The following is a 17,019-nucleotide window of genomic DNA, read 5'->3' as shown; positions in this document are numbered from 1 at the left end:
TGGTACTGTGCTCTACTAAGCCTCCTCTGGACACTTCATTTATTCATGGTAAGGTGGGCTATTTGGAAACAAGCTCCGTCAATCCTAACTTTTTATAATGAAGTATGCAATGCTATCTCGCGTCGGGTCTATCCAATTATTCTCCCTGTCGTAATTCTTTGGGAAATGCTAGCAAAACATGAATTCCTTCTAAATCAACACATCACAAGAAATAAAGCTTTGTAAATTTTCCACTCATCGATCTTGGATTATGTCAAATAGTCTATCATGTCCTAACTTAAGCGGTATGTATTCCATGTCATACTACCATAGTCCTGAACATACCGATAAAAACTCTTGAGCGAGTGGCTGCTCGTAAGCAGACCATTTTGAAAATGAAATGCTTTTTCTACAAATTTTACTTTTCCTCCACTTTCTTTCAAAATTTCTAGAGCTAGCAACCCAATGTCTTGCTAAGGGAGCCGATTTGTCAAGAGAGAACGAGAAAGCTGCTTACTGAGCAAACCTTTTATCATTGAATCATGATTCCTGTGTGTCGGTTTTTTCGCCTCGAAAAAAAATTGAGAAAAAACACCTTCTTTTGAAGCCACTGATAAGAGGCTCCCCTTAATGCTACCATAAACATTCTAATTTGGCATAGCAACCCCGCCAATACGCTCAAGCAAAAATACCAAGCACTCACACTATTACACACCTAGGCGCCTGCCAAATTCACACCTGTGGCTGTTAAAAACATAGGGAGGAAGAGGGTTTTTACTTGTATATCTGTATACATTCATTTGCTTACAATGCCAGTTAACAGTTTGGTTCAAATATACTGAGGTACATTCACAACTATTCTAAACTTAAATCAAACTATTTTTATAAGCGTATCTGCCTTAGTTTTCCAACAATTAGCCAATAGTCAATAACCTAAATTAATCTAAGTTTTAAAAATGTGTCTTGGCCGGTATTTTAATATACCGGAACGAATGGCCTATACATATTTATGTATGTAGAACTGAAAGTAGAAAGGCTAAAAGCTAAAAATAATAAAATAATCAGAAACAGTTTTTACAAGTGATGAATAGCAGAAACAAAAATTTTTACTTCCACCAAGGGAAATCTGAGTCTGGGATAAATTCATAGGCAATGCTATTTCAGCTAATAAAAACTAGTAAGTAACTTAATTAGAATTAAGTTGAATAACATTAAATATTATATCCTTATGTAGTTCAAACCTATACGCGGCTTCATAGCATCTTAGATACTTTTCACATATTATACTCTCAAAATACAATTGTCACGCTCCGTGAATTCATCAGCACAGCCGCGTAATTCCCTTTTGGATCCCGCACCTGCCAGACGTCGCTTGTAAGCCAAATAGCTTAGCCAGACCATAAGCGGAAACATCGCCAACCCCAATGGCATCAAAAATAGCATCCAAAACTCGCGTGGATCCGTATAAGCTTCCTCGTTGGCGTCATAGTCCGACCAATATTCAATATTCGCCTGGTTATCGACTTGCAAGTACGCCTCGCGTATCTTATAGCCATAATAACTAAAAGCTACACAAGCATAGTAGCCCTCATCTTGCAGGCGCACGCCGTTCAGGATCAATTTACTGAGATATACCTCGTCCCCAACATGTTTCTCTTGCGCCGTGTGTATTAATTCGTAGGTATGTCCGTTGTAGTTGACAATGTGAGCATTGAAGTTATCGTTGAATACACCTAAACCAATGCCGGCAGCAGATTCCAAAGCAGTGGGATTTGACGTGGATTTGCGATGAAACCACTTTATGGTCGGATGTTCCTCGCTTTGCACACGGCACTGGAACACTGCTTGGGCACCAACAATTGCGGTTTTATTCAAAGGATAAGCATCAATTAATTTTGGTATCGCCAAACTTTTATCTGCAAAGAAGAATATTCACTTAGATACGTATTCACTTAGTTACGTTTAGTGGAAAAATTTGTTCTCCAATAGTTTTTAGCTCAACAAATTTACAAAATCCAAAATTACAAAAAAATTAAAAAGTAAAATAAAATTTGCTAATAGGTACAAAAGTAATTGATTAATAGGTGGTAAATATAAAGCTATTCGTCAATTTATCAATGGGGGAACGCCTAAATATATCAATCGGGAACAGTTTCAGGCATTGGAGAACAGTATTTTTAATTTAGAAAAAGATGGGCTACGTTAATATACCTACAATGTACATATGTATATGTATATGTATGTATAAGTATGGCAGTGTCCACTTACTTTTCACATTTAAATGATAAATTCTAACTAGATGAATATCAATTGCTTGACCAGATCTGTACTCTAATGGCACCATACTGCATTTATATAAGCCAGAATACTCTTCGGTGACATTGAGGAGTAACAAGTCAGACTTGCAAAAGTTCTCTTCACAAGGTAGCTGCATCCAATCGTGACATCTGCCACCGCCTACTGTTTTTTCTCGACATTGCTGCAAACATAATTAAATTATTGACTTCGATAAGAGATATTTTACAAGCAGTCGCATCCTGTGATTCCTATGAACACATATATGTACATATACAAACATGCACTACAACTCCATACATACAAGGAGGCGCAAAATTAGCCACCCTATCGAAAGATGTATAATTTTTTCTAATGGTGAACTAGACAGCTGCAGTGTACAGACGGACAAGCAATGGGCCGTATACAGGTCAAAATTAAGATTTCCATCACTCAAAATCTTTTTTTTTATTTAGTACAAAAAGTTATTAAAAAACACCACTTTGCGCCACCTTGCATTCTAGATATTTAAATTACGTGCAAGTGCATACCAACCTTAAAAAACCAATAGATCTTTGTATCAGCCTCAATTTTCTCGTTTACCAAGCCTTTGATATCACATTGTAGTAAAATATTATATCCAGCCTCTTGCTGTATGAACTCAGTATTGTCTACAAAAATTTTAAATTAATTTAAAAACATATATTACTTTTTACATCTAATTTTTTTCCATGCATAACTTTATATTGAATATTTCGTTCAAAAATAGTGTCAAACAAGAATGACGAAAATTTCAAAAAATCCAGGACCGAAAGTAAATATCAGGCCCGTGCAACGCTTCTAAAAATGTATAAGAATCGTTAATAAAAAAAATTAGCATTTTTATACTGGGTAATCAAAATCATAAAACTCATGTCCAAACAAATAATCGTACAAAACTGGACGCCCTTAAAAAAGTACACAAAACTCCATGATTAGTATTTTTTGGTTAATCCTTTCGCCTTTATTTCAGCATCTAAACATCTTGGATAGATTCTACCAAATTTTATGCCTGGTGAAATATTGTAACATTCCTATTTTTCAACAAGCACCAAATCTAGTGTTTAAATCACCAAGTTGGTAAATATTATGGCTAGACGTTTCGCGAGTGTTGATGATTCGTCACAATTTGTATCTACAAAAGTATCGCCTTCAAACATTTATTATGTTGGTATTACTTAGGTAAGTCGGCTATAAACTCAACACACACACCACAAATTGGGTTTTGTATTTACATATAGAATTATTTTAGATACAAGATTTATAACTTTTTCATTTGACGTCGTACGTCAATTATATTTCACTCTGGTGTACTACAGGGTCCGGCACTCGAAGTATAACCAACTTCAGACCGCACGGGCATCAGCTCTCTGTTAGTTGGCTAAATGACAGTCCAGATTATTGTTTACAAACGCGCGGAAGCATTTTGCCGAGATTAAACGCGAAAAAAGAAAATCAGTAATGGATTTCAAACGTAATAGTGTGATTGCATTATATAATATTTGTGCGAAGTGCCAATCAAATGACGAAAAAACTGAAAATATCTGACCGTAGCATACGCCGAATACTGAAAAATGATCTCAAAGTCAAGCCTTACAAAATCCAAAAGGCGCATGATCTCACACCAAAGCAGCAACAAGTCAGACTTGAAAGAGCAAAGGAGAAGAACAAAGTTGCCGAAAGCAGTTAATTGTGTTTTCTAACGAAATTTTTTTTTCAATTGAGCAAGTCGTAAACTCCCAAAGCAATAGGGTTTTTTGACGTTCATACGAGAATTTGAATCATCGATTGGCCACCAGGCGACAGCACCCGCCAGATGTACTGGTTTGGGCCGCTGTAACCGCAGATAGGCGCTCTCCAATAGTTTTCATTGAGCCTGGTGTCAAGGTAAATGGGAAACATTAGCGGGAAAGTATTCTGGAGGTTGCTTTGCAACCGTGGGTAGACAAATATTTCGGTAGCAGACCATGGACATTTCAGCAGGACCGTCTCACAAATTTCGAGTGAACCAAGAATGGCTAAAAAACCACGTTCCGAGCTTTATAACGTCCACACAAGCAGACGCGAATCCGATGCATTATTCTCTTTTGTCTATTTTGGAGAGCTAGGTCCAAACTAAAAAGAGGTTGTCTGTAAAGTCGGTTTACTGACGATAGTTTAACGTGACAACGTCATAAGAAAATACTGATGTAATGGTTGCAATTTTCAAAACAAAATTTTAACTTTGTTTATGATAGATATTTTGTATGGATATAGAGAAGGAGGTAAATGGAATCGCAATGGTATAGGTCAAGTTGCATTTACACAAACGTGAAAAATGACGAAACATTTATCAAATTCATGAAAGATATCTTCAATTTCGATTGTGCATCAGACGTTAATAAGTCAACAACACTAAGAGGCACCATGATCGATTTGACTAGCGCCAGATGTCGAACGTTGCCGAATTTGGGGGCCGATTGTGCTCTTTGTCGTTCGTTCCGCGCTTCCGCTTGCAGTTCAAGCAAGGTAACGATGCATGAGCAAGATAACGACACATTTTTTCGTGCGTGCAGCCGGCTAAATCGAATTATAAGACGTTATCACGTCAAAAATTCAACAGTCTCGAGGCGCTGGTTAAAGCCATAGTCCGCGAGTGGGCCAAAATACCTGCAAGTCGCATTCGGGCAGGTTGCGATTCGTTTCTGGTGAAACACAGAAATCTTTACTGGGATAACGCAACACATAAATTTCTATTGGAATAACGCAGCACATTAGCGATGCAGTCACAGATCCATAGCAGCGCACTGAGTGCATTATACTTAGCGGTAGGCCAGTTTCTTTGTTCGGTTAGATGTCCTGGTAATCAGGAGCCAATACAAAAGTACGTGCGGCACCACTCGTAGTAAGCTGCAGTGAAAAATCACACCACCATATATCACGTTTTGTTTTTCGTTTTCGTCACTCACTTTTCTCTGTCATCGCCTACCTACTGCTAATAGTTTTTAGATATATTCATTCTTCGCTTGACCGCGCAACGCACCTGTGCTTTTAGTTACAATTAATTGTAAAGATTTTAATAGGTTACAAATAAATAAAAATAAACTGCTAATAAATTTTCTAATATTCAGAACTAGAAAAACGCTTCTAGCTCCAACAGTGGTCAGATCGAGCAAAAGTAAATTGATTCTGAATATTGTATTATTTTCACACATTTTTTACTTAAAAGTAATTTCCCAAACTCTATTTATGGCCTTTTTAATTGGTTGCAATTCGAGTGCCGGAGCCTGTAGACAGCTGCAGTTTACAAACAGACGAGCAATGGGGGCTTAAAGGTCAAAATAAAGATCACTCAAAATCATTTTTTATTTAAAAGCAAAATTGGATAATGGAGTTGGATGAAACTTGATAGTATGTAAACTCAGTTTAAAAAAATATTTTTTTATCCACTTACCTGAGTAGTCCAAATATAACCCATAAGTTTTTGTAAATGCCGCTGGTATCAAAATTGCTATTAAATACCAAAATAGTTCACTAAAATCCATGGCACAACTCGCTAATGATGGCAATTATCCAAAATGGAAATCGTTTTATGCTGAAAAATTTGTACTTCATTATGATCTGATTTTCTTAGTAAAGGCACTTATTTATTCTCAAATTTTAGCACTTATTAACTTTCTTAAAAGCCTAGCAGAATGAAATTAACTTTTATTGTACATACAAGTATACATACATATTTTTAGTTATAAGCACATACATACATATATATATATATGGATACGTATGTGCATGCATATGTATTATATATGAAAATGCGGTGGAGCACACAAGGCTGGCAGCACAAAATGCCCGCGCTACCAAGAAGCGGTACGTAAAATCAAGCGATGAGAATCCTGCAACTCAACACCCACCACTGCAGAGCTGCGCAGGACTTACTCGGGCAAACAGTCGTCGAAAAGAAAGTAGACGTCGCAATGCTTTCGGAGCCCTTCCAAATGATGAATTCTCACAGCTGGATAGCAGACAGCGAAGAACAAGCAGTAATCTGGGCGGTAAACGACAAAGTTCCTCAGAGCAGGATGTCCACACCTTGTAAGGGGTTCACGTGGATGAAGTTGGACGACATCCTCTTTGTGAGCTGTTATGCACCTCCACGATGGTCAATTGAAGACTTTACTTCGATGATGGCGGCACTAGAGCTAGAATTTAGGGGTAAGCGACCTATTCTAATTGCAGGTGACTTCAACGCATGGTCCAGAGGTTGGGGCAGCACGTATACAAACGCAAGAGGGAAAATTGTGGAAGAAACGTTTGCAGCAATGGACCTTGTTTTGCTCAACACTCCGGGGGTATATACATTTGATTGCACTCGGAGGCGCTCTATAATTGACCTAGCATTTGCTGATCGTATCACAGCGAATCGCACAAAATGGAAATTGGACGAGTCAATTTATACTCATAGCGACCACCTGGCTATTGTAATGGCCGTATGCACTGTAATGCCGAGGACTGCATCCAAGACAGTCAAGAAAAGATGGAAACAAAGAGATTTTAACGCAGTGGCTTTTGGACAAGTATGGGCAGACACATACATTTTCAGCAAACCAGCAGAGGAGATGACAGAAGAAATAGCCGTGCGATTAGAAAGAGCTTGCGACGCAACGATGCCAAGATCCAGATACCGGGGAAACCGAAAGCCAGCATATTGGTGGACAGATGAAATAGCTAAACTACGTAAGGATAGTAGCTCTGCTAGAAGAAAAGCTCAAAGAGCGCGAGGTCGTACAATTTACGATGAACTTCAGAGTGATTATAAATGCCGAAAATTGTGGCTTAAAAACGCAATACAAAAAAGCAAAAATCGTTGCTTTAAGGAGCTGCGAGAGCAGACCGACAATGATCCTTGGGGATTAGCTTACAACATAGTTATGAGCAAAATTAAAGGACCAAGAGCGCCGCAGCCGACCTGTCCGGTACTAATGGAAAAAATAGTTTCAGTACTCTTTCCCCTACAGGAAGCAGGGGACTCACAAAATAGCGTAATAACAGATATTGCAATGGTTCCACAAGTTACGGAAGAAGAAGTTCTTAGGACCTTAACGAGGATAAAGGATAGCAAAGCCCCCGGGCCTGACGGGATTCCCAATATAGCGTTAAAAGAAGCAATACGGTCAACTCCGGAAATTTTTTCAAACCTATACACGGCATGCCTTACCGAAGGAAAGTTCCCAGCGAGATGGAAAATACAACGTCTGGTTCTCCTGCTTAAACCGGGTAAACAACCCGATCTACATCTGTCATACAGACCCCTATGTCTGCTGGACACAGTAGGAAAGGTACTGGAACGCATTATCTGCGAACGACTTCAGGAGCATCTGGAAGGCTCGACAGGTCTCTCAGACAACCAATTCGGCTTCCGGAAAGCTAGATCTACGGTGGATGCAATAAGAACGGTGGTGGAGATAGCACACAGGGCTATAAGTTCGGGAAGATCGGCAAGAAACTTCTGCGCTGTGATCACCTTAGATGTTAGAAATGCTTTTAATTCGGCAAACTGGCCTAGCATCATCACGGCCCTCAGAGGTTTCAATGTACCAGCCTATCTTGTCCGCATTATCAGCGGTTATCTAAGTGACCGCATTCTGCGATATGAAACTGAAAAGGGACAAAAAACGTACAAGGTCTCAGGTGGTGTACCACAAAGTTCAGTGCTGGGACCAACTTTGTGGAACGTCATGTACGATGCAGTGCTGAAGGTGAAGCTCCCGCCAAACGCCGAAATTGTGGGATACGCCGATGATATTGCCCTGGTGGTAGTTGATAGGAAACTTGACCACTTAAAGGAAAAGTGCAACGATGCTGCAGCGATAGTGCAACGATGGCTTAACGAGGCTAAGTTAGATTTACCCGGTAACAAAACCGAGGCAGTTCTAATAAGTGCTGGAGGGCGAAAGTCCTTTGAGCTGAACATAGGTACACACCGTATAGTCTCGAAAAAGGAGATCAAATATCTTGGGGTCTGGATCGACACAAGACTTTGTTTCAGGCAGCATTTAATAAATGTAAGTTCCAAGGCGGCTTCTGCCAATGGTGCCCTAACGCGACTTCTCCCTAATATAGGAGGGCCCCAGGGAAATCGCAGACGGCTACTGTCATTGGTTGCTGACTCTATAATTCTGTATGCAGCACCTATCTGGGCGGGGACCAAAAAGGCTAACCTACGGGAAGTCACCCAGACCTACAGGCAAGGCGCGCTGCGTGTAGCTTGCGCGTATAGAACGGTGTCTGATGATGCAATCTGCGTAATAGCGAGAAAGATACCCCTAAACCTCTTGGCAGATGAAATGTTTCGGGTCTATAACAGACAGGGAACGCGGCCCACACCTGGAGAAAAAGCAGCGGAGCGACTGCTGACAATAGGCCGGTGGCAACAGCGGTGGGATGAGTCGCAAAGCGGACGATGGACCTACAAACTCATACCACGTGTTGAAGAGTGGTTAATGAGAAAACATGGAGACACCGACTATCACCTTTCACAGTTGCTCAGCGGGCATGGCTGTTTTCAGGAATACCTGCACCGTTTTAAGCTGGCAAACAGCCCTTTCTGTCCAAACTGCCCGAATACAGACGAAAACGCAGAACACGTCATGTTTTATTGCGACCGCTTTAGAGAGGAACGAGCTATCCTGGAGCAAGCCCTGGGTGATCAACCGTCCTCCAGCACCCTCATACGAGATATGTGCGCAACCAGCGGTAAGTGGGAGGCAACGCAAACGTTTGCAGGTAAGATTATGACACGACTTCGCCATATTGATTGGGAACGCAAAGCGTTTCAGCAACAGAGAAGGCGGACTGCCTCTGACGAACCGACAACAAGCACAGACGTTTGAGTGAAACACTTAATACAGTATCATACAGAAGACAAGACGGTAGTGAATTAAGATAACACTACTGCAAGCTTTCCGATGCCTCCTTTACTTTGGACCACCAATAAACATAGTGGGAGTAATTGAGACTATCGACGGTGTATAGCCTTCATACGCCTACAGGAGAGGAACCTGGACGCGGGTACCTGTTGTGTTTTCGGACATAAACGCGGCTCTACCCAGAAGTTATACTTTTGTGGTCCCAGGGTAGAACTAGCCGAGGTGGAGGATTGTTATAGTATTAGTGGGAGCGTGCCCCACATACCATTGGTGTGACGGCACCTTTGAGATGTTTCTGACATTTTAATTTCAACCTCCTTAAAAAAAAAATATATATATTGTATATGAAAATGGTATAATACGTTATTTGAATGCTATTTGTATTTATGTGCAAAGTGTATTGCTTGAACGCATATTTATAAATAATAGCATGAAATTCCAATGCTACCAGAGTAAGTATTTATAACGCCTCCACAGATATCTCTAAATAGTTGCCAACAAAAACTGTAAGCGCCTGCACTCGGACTCTGCAACCGCGCAACTACGATAAAATATTTTTTTTTTAATTTCGTACAACTAAATAGTTGCAGCACTTACATACATACTTTCATCATACTTACGTATGATAAAGCTTTTTGCGATCGCATTCGCTTTTTATCTTTTTGGTATCAAACTTTCCTTGCGCCACTTGAAGAACTTCAATTTGATTCGGACATAATGTATGCGGACGTATGTATATGCTAGAACTTGGCGCAGTAAACGACTAAATTTATCCGTTTAAATGGATTGTGGATTTTGAACTTCCTGATATCTAACACTTTTTATCGCACGCAATCATTGCAGCGCCTCTTTAACATTTCAATACACTTTTGTAGATCGAATTTCTTACCGGCGAGAATTTTTTTTAGGTCTGCGAACAGCCAGTAGTCGCTGGCCAAATCTGGCGAATACGGTGGATGTGGGAGCAATTGGAAGATCAATTCATGTAGTTTTTCCATTGTTTTGATTGACTTGTGACCCGTTGCGTGGTCTTAATGAAACAAAACAGTGGGCAAATGCGACCCCCACTTTGAACAGAGCTTGATGCAATAAAACTTTAATTGGCGCGCACATTCGTTTTATTGGTGTTTAGCCGGGCTCCTTCTCTGATTTGTGTTGTGAGTTTTTTCTGTTGTTCCACCAATAAAGAGGCGTACAGGCAGGAATATACTCGGAAGTTTGCCAAAGACCAATAGTAGTTAGCGGTCTGGCCGCCGGCACCAAATTACGTTCCTCACATAAACGTTACAAAATCCAACACTCTTTTACCATTCGTGCTTCTTCGTGCTAAACTAACAGGACAGAGACCCTATCCTCTCGGATTGTAATTGGCTGCGTGTATGTAATAAAATAACCAATTTTTAGGGAAAATAAATGTAAAGGAATTGCCATTAATGAATGGACAGGAATTAAATTGAGAGACCTACAGTTTTAAGCTGACTCCGAACGGCAGATGATTTTTTCATGGTAGAAATAATCTCAGAGTTTGTCATTGCCTGCCGAGGCGCGACCGCTATTAGAAAAGACTTTGTCTATTATTTGTGTTTCATGCCCGGAAATTCGAACCTGGGAGCTTCCGAATGTTAGTCAAGCCACAACCCAATCGGTTACGGCGACCGCATATATACATACTTATACATACATATTTATTTATAAACTTGATGTTTGCAAAATATTCATGAACGACTTGTTTTTGAATTGAAAGTTTACTCAAATTTTCACATTCTCGTTTTTGGTTTCAGTTGCAAGTTTTTCCAACTAACGGGAGCAATAATGTATGCGCGCGTTATTCGTATTTATTTATTTATATTTTCAAAGAACAATTAATTTTAAAAGTAAGAACCGAAAGAAAAACTAAAAAAACATAATATTTCGATGCTCACAAGTACAAGTATATTAGGTGTTCAAGTAAGACCGCTGATTTTGAGTTTGTCACTATTTTCTGGATTGAACAAGGTAATTGTTTAACAGCTCGCATGTTCACACAAGGGGTTTATTTATTGTGAATTGCAATGGCCCGTCATGGAAAGACATTTTGAAAACTCAATACCGGAACGATGAGTTTCCGAAGACGGCTCAAACAAATTCATATTTCAAAACACAGCCTTCGACGAATGCGCCATGGATTACATTGAACCTATAGTACTGGTACTGGTACACTGTGTTCTATACATAATCTACATGTATACTGCCTTTATTACAATAAAAACATCAGAGTTTTTAAAATAAACCCTGTGTGTTCTTCCAAATTGCAAACTCGGCTGTCTTGATGGGACACCCTATAGTAAATTTGTTAAACATTTTCACACACCGTTTTGCGCCCAATTTACTTAGTTGTTTGTTTACGAGCAACGTTGTGTTTCTTGCTTGCTTGTGCAGAAATGTGAAGGTGCATAAGTATGTACATGCATTGGACATTCGGCAATAAGTTAACGAATTGACTATGACCGTGAAGTTAAACTCAAATGATTAATTACTTTTCACGCCACTTTGTTTATTTACGCGCCGATTTGAATTTTCATTTTACGCATATCTTTGTTGATGATTTGTTTTACTATAGAAAATTCAAAACCAAAATAATTTAAAATTTAAAAAAGCTTTTAGTTCTTGTGTAATTTGAAAGCATTTTAAAATTGCATATGTATATGCTCCACATTCATTCTATTACATAGAATGCTTTTAATGTGTCCTTTCGAAACGAATTTGGTTAGACAAATACGCTCGGCTACCAATTTTTGTGTTTCAACAATACCATATGTATGCATACGTACAAAATACTGTTACGAATATGTTATGTTTTTATCGAAATAAAGAGTCTCACAATAATTCCTCTGAGTTCGATCACAGGGCTGTTAAATAAAGAGTCACAAACTAATGGCAAGAGAACTTGCTTGCTTTTTTTAATCACTTTATCGAATCACTTTATCGCTTTACTTTGCGCTTACACACTTAACTTACGACTGAATACCTTATGCGCGTGCTCCTCTGCCTATATATCAAACTTATACATGTGCTTAATAACTATCGTTATTTCTAGATTTGTCAACTCGTATGTATCTTTTGGAGACTTCTGTCTCACCTTGTTCTGTCTTGTCACCTGGTGTCAAGATGAATTCGTGTCAACAACTTCACTTATCTAGGAAATGGGTAAGTCAGTGGCCGACATAAGTAGGATGGCGCTGGATTAACACCCACAAGGATTGAGCCGCAGGGGACCCCGTAAAGGTTCTTAGCCGTAATGAGGAGACGAATTGAAAGCAAGAAGTAGACAACATTGGCGGACGAGCCACGCCAACTTTTTGTTTTTTTAAGAGATGAGGAGTCGCTATTCCGCAGTTTTCCACCTAATATGAATTATAAAACCTTACCTAAATGCTAATATTTTAAGGTATAAGTAAAGAAAAGGCACTGATTGGCTTGAAAAAAAAAAAATCAACTTCGATAGAACTTTTTCAAGGTTTTTAAAATGAGTGACATTGTTTGACTTTCGATAGAACGATATTTCCATAAATAGTGAAAATTTGTACTACAAAATCGCGTGATTTCGCTCGGACACAAATTTTCGCCAGCGACGCTTATTTGTTTTTAAATACATACTTATCAATTTTATGACAAAACCACGTTTTAAACCTTGCTAGGTTAACAGTTGCAGTATACATTTCTCTTTAACAATATTTGAATTTGCAACAAGTTTGTATTAAATTTTGTGTTAAAAATGGATTCAACGGTGCGTAATCCTGAGAAATGATGGGAAACTGTTTCGGTAATGATACTCTAAAGATAACAGCTGTTTGCGAGTAGCATGAACGCTTCAGAAGAAATGACGAACGTACTCGCAGGCCGTTTGCATCGAAAACTGATGAAAACATCAATAAAGTGAAAGAAAAGTTGATCAATAACCGCAAATTAATCATCAGAGAGCAGACAAAAGACTTCAATATGGCTTATGGATCAGGAAATTGCAGTTAATGATTTGGATTTGCGCCGTGTTGCTGCAAGATTGGTCCCAAAGGACATGAATTGCATGCAAAAACTGACATAAATCCTAGGCTGAATCCGACCCAAAATTCACCAAGAGCATCTTTACTAGAGACGAGACGGGGGCTTATGAGTACGACATACAATCCAGCCATCGGGTGGCAAGAAGAGAGAACCAACACCAAAAGTTCACGTTGTTTTCAGTCAAAAAAGAAAGCGATGTGCCACGAATTTTTGCCAGAAGCTCAAACAGTTAATAACGACTATTATTTGGGTGTTATGATACGTTTACGTGAAACGATTCGCCATAAAAGAATGTGTGCATCCCGATAACGCAGCGTCGCACGGTGCCATCATTATCTGTGAATTCTTGGCCAAGAACGAAACGAATACCATCCAACAGCCATCGAATTCATTGCGATTTTTTTGTTTAATCGAATCAAAAAACTACTACGGAGAACGCGTTTTAACAGCCGAAAAGAAGTAATGGAGAAATCGAAGACGGCTCTGGTGTTTATACCGAAAACAAAGTTCCAGAAATTTTTCGAGAGTTGGATAAAACGCTGGCATATGATAAGTGCGTTGCAGTTGATGGGGAAATTTTTGAAGATTATCGTCACTTTCACGGACATGTATGTATATAATTTCTTGTTTCTCGAGAATGATGTAAATGGTAAATATTATGCATTGTTCACATGAAGTTCCACACGAATTCAATCTGGGTCATTATATATTAGAAGTACTTTCTCTAGCAAACCAAAAGTATTTTTCATACACACACAACTTTAAGCTTACAATTAACGTACACTATGCACATTTTCGCTTCATCACATTAATATACTTATGTATGTACATATGTATATACACATTTATGTTTGTACAACTGGCACATATGGTAACCCAACTAAATTACTGTATATTAAACGGATTACAGTATAGTTGAATGATTAGAAGAACTACCAATTACATATAAGTCATTTACGCACCAGCATTAGTCGAAGATTAAATGCTCTATGATTCAGAATTTGAAATTTTATTTTCATTTCTTTTCACTGAATCCCTTCGTACAGCAGCAGATTTTCTTAAAGTACACAAGAAAGCACTTTATGCCACAATTGCTCCGCAGTTAATGCGCTGATAAAACGGAAAAATCAAAATTAAAAATACCCCCGAACCCAGCCGTTCGCGCATAAATTACACATCCACTTTCAGCATTGGAAACATTCACACGCTCACAAAATATTTCTGAACTAAAACAAAAATTTCATAAAAATCCTATAAGTACCCCTAAAATTTACCACACCATTGACAAATATAATATCAAAGATAAGTAATTGCAAAATAAATGTATACAATTACTTTTTTGTGTGTAAAAGTTAGTAATAGTTGTAGCATAGCGATATGCATTACCGGCACCTCAAATGGCTAAGACGAACGTTGAATGGCAAATCGGTGTGCAAGGAGGAGCGCGCTCATAGTATACGTTTTACACGCACTACAAGTGTTGGCAGTTTGATAGAACAAACAAAATCGTAATCAGCACATACAGTAGGCTGTCAACAACTCGATACGAAGGCACCGTGCACGGTGTACAGAATACAGAAGGTGACGCCTTCCGAAAGCCGCTTCTATACTTTTGGCGAATTTGACAATTGAGTGTTGTCAGTACAATAGGAAACAAACCTGTGCAAATGTACTGAAATTATTAACTGTCTTGGCACTAGACCAACAACAAAGTGGATAAGTAGTAAAACAAAACCGTTATTCGTCATTTCATCCGCTGTTGACATCCTAATGTACAAGGCGAAAAAGAAAAAAAAAACTATCCGTTGGGCCAGTGATATCACCTTGAATAGATTTGCCTTGGCTCCCTTTCACCTACTCTTCCTTTCTTTTTGTTAGTTTATTTTTTGTTATTTTTATTTCTAAGCAGTTGCAAACTAATCTTGATAAGATAGGCTAAGTAGATGGCGAATAAAAGCTAACGAGACGAACTCAAGGCTAATCACGTTCACACTCCTCAGAGACTCTTTCCCTCCAACATCATTAAGGCTCGTTGCCAGATACCACAAACTGATCGAGCCAAATACTTAGTTGTTGTTTTTGATTGGCGACTTACGTGGCGCTCCCACATATTCCTAAAACGGAAGCTACTCGGGTTAAGACTTCGTTCACTATACTGGCTACTAGCTCAAAGTTCAGCAGTATCACTGGAGAATAAAATTCTTCTATACATATAAGTCAATACTTAAACCTACATATATGGACCTATGGAATACAAATATGGGACTCAGCTTCAAACTCAAATCTTGAAATCTTACAAAGATTTCAGTCGAAAGTGCTACGCATGTGTGCCAGTGCACCTTGACCTAAGGGTTCCAACTATAGGTGAGGAAATTAGTTTTATTAGTCGCATATACAACAGTTGCCTTGCAAATCATCCAAATCCACGCGCATCCAAAACGCCAACATTCCACGTAGGTTAAAAAAACATGTACCTATTGACCTGCCATAGAGATTTTAATAAAAAAATAAATGTAATATAATTCGATAATTCAAATAAGTCAAATAACGTAAATATTGTTTTTTAATGTAAGGTAATGATCCCCGAAAGGAGTTCTTACTCATGCTATTTTCTTAGAAACTATAATCATATGTTACTGAATGTTTTAAATTGACGGATAGAATTGAATAAATGGAGATAAAAAAAAATTTTGTACTGACGACACTCAATTGTAAAATTCACCAAAAATAAAGTAGCGGCTTCCGGAAGACTCGACACTGCGAGTTCGCTAGAGCAACAGCGATATTTGCACCCAACTTTTGTTTTACACAGTAGATGCGTTCCTTAGAAATGCGTGCAAAAAAAATCGTGTGAAAGAAACGACATATGAAAACTTTTAAAAATCGTGTAAGATGGAAAAACTCTCAATATTTTCTCAAAAAGCCGTGCAAAAGAAGTAATAATGAAATACCGTCGACGAATTGCCCAACTCTCTTTTTATATAAAACACTGCCACTAGCCTTCAATGAACCTTTTCTGCCATTGATTTAAAAGAAGCTTATTGTCTTCCTCGATTTCTATAAAATCCAAAGCAGCATGCGCAATATAAAATAAATCGTCTTTATCACGTTTTTCCTATAGAGAATAAAGATGATCTCCTTCTGCATACATTTTCTTTTTAATTTCTCCATTCGTCATGCTTTTAAAATACATTTGTCGACACTTTTAGTAGGAATATTGGCTTTGTCCCATATAACCTCAATTTATTTTATAAACAGATGGGCAATTGAAGCTTAGCTTTTACTTTGCGCAATTGCCCTTTGACACCTTTTTTATTGTAATTTTTGGATTCAAAAGGATCGGAATTATTAAAAAGGGCCTCATAAACACGCCTTTCCATCATACCAATTTTTCGCAGAGCACGTTTTTATGACCAAAGGAACTTTTCTAGGGGAATCTTGCATTGTAGAACAAAGTTGCAAAATAAGGTCAGCCTCATTAAGTTATTCTCTTGTTGTAAACTCACATATGTAGATTTTTGTTGCATGCTCGAAAATTAATTTAAAAAATGTTTTCTTGTAGTAATCGGCCGTTCAATACCGTATAAAATGTCGTAATTCCCATTTGTAGAACAAAAATTGAGGCGAGCAATGTAAATAGGAGAAGAACCTATTTTATGGTCTAATATTTTATATTTTTAATTATAAGTATAATTAATAAATAGAGGTATTTTTTATACCAAAATATTTCTTGAAATGTTAACTTGTTTGGAACTTTCTAAAAACCTCTGTTGATCTGAGT

The 17,019-nt window shown here is 38.3% G+C and overlaps 2 protein-coding genes across 5 annotated transcripts in view; one reads left to right on the top strand and one right to left on the bottom strand.

Moving 5' to 3' along the window:
- The first annotated feature begins 1,069 nt into the window (after window positions 1-1,069).
- Window positions 1,070-17,019, top strand: part of LOC129243028 (fl(2)d-associated complex component-like) — a 28,264-nt gene continuing 12,314 nt past the window's right edge. For 3 of the 4 annotated variants that reach the window (XM_054880084.1, XM_054880092.1, XM_054880076.1), the window contains exon 1: window positions 1,070-1,156. In XM_054880084.1, coding sequence (XP_054736059.1) covers window positions 1,132-1,156 — 25 coding nt within the window. In that variant the 5' untranslated portion in view covers window positions 1,070-1,131. Of the gene's footprint in view, window positions 1,157-3,467; window positions 3,475-17,019 lie in introns of those variants that run through there. The other variant, XM_054880101.1, reaches the window with a different exon arrangement.
- Window positions 1,150-14,298, bottom strand: LOC129243066 (uncharacterized). Its single transcript, XM_054880160.1, has 5 exons — window positions 14,201-14,298; window positions 5,726-5,866; window positions 2,809-2,924; window positions 2,248-2,458; window positions 1,150-1,895 (listed from the first exon to the last, which is right to left on the bottom strand). Exons 2-5 carry the CDS (start codon window positions 5,814-5,816, stop codon window positions 1,261-1,263), a joined length of 1,053 nt encoding a protein of 350 aa, XP_054736135.1. The 5' UTR covers window positions 5,817-5,866; window positions 14,201-14,298; the 3' UTR covers window positions 1,150-1,260.

The sequence above is a fragment of the Anastrepha obliqua genome, chromosome 1 (genome assembly GCF_027943255.1).
Source record: "Anastrepha obliqua isolate idAnaObli1 chromosome 1, idAnaObli1_1.0, whole genome shotgun sequence".
Lineage (NCBI taxonomy): Eukaryota > Metazoa > Arthropoda > Insecta > Diptera > Tephritidae > Anastrepha > Anastrepha obliqua.
Note: the sequence above shows the minus strand (reverse complement) of the source record. Positions and strands in the feature narration are given on the sequence as shown.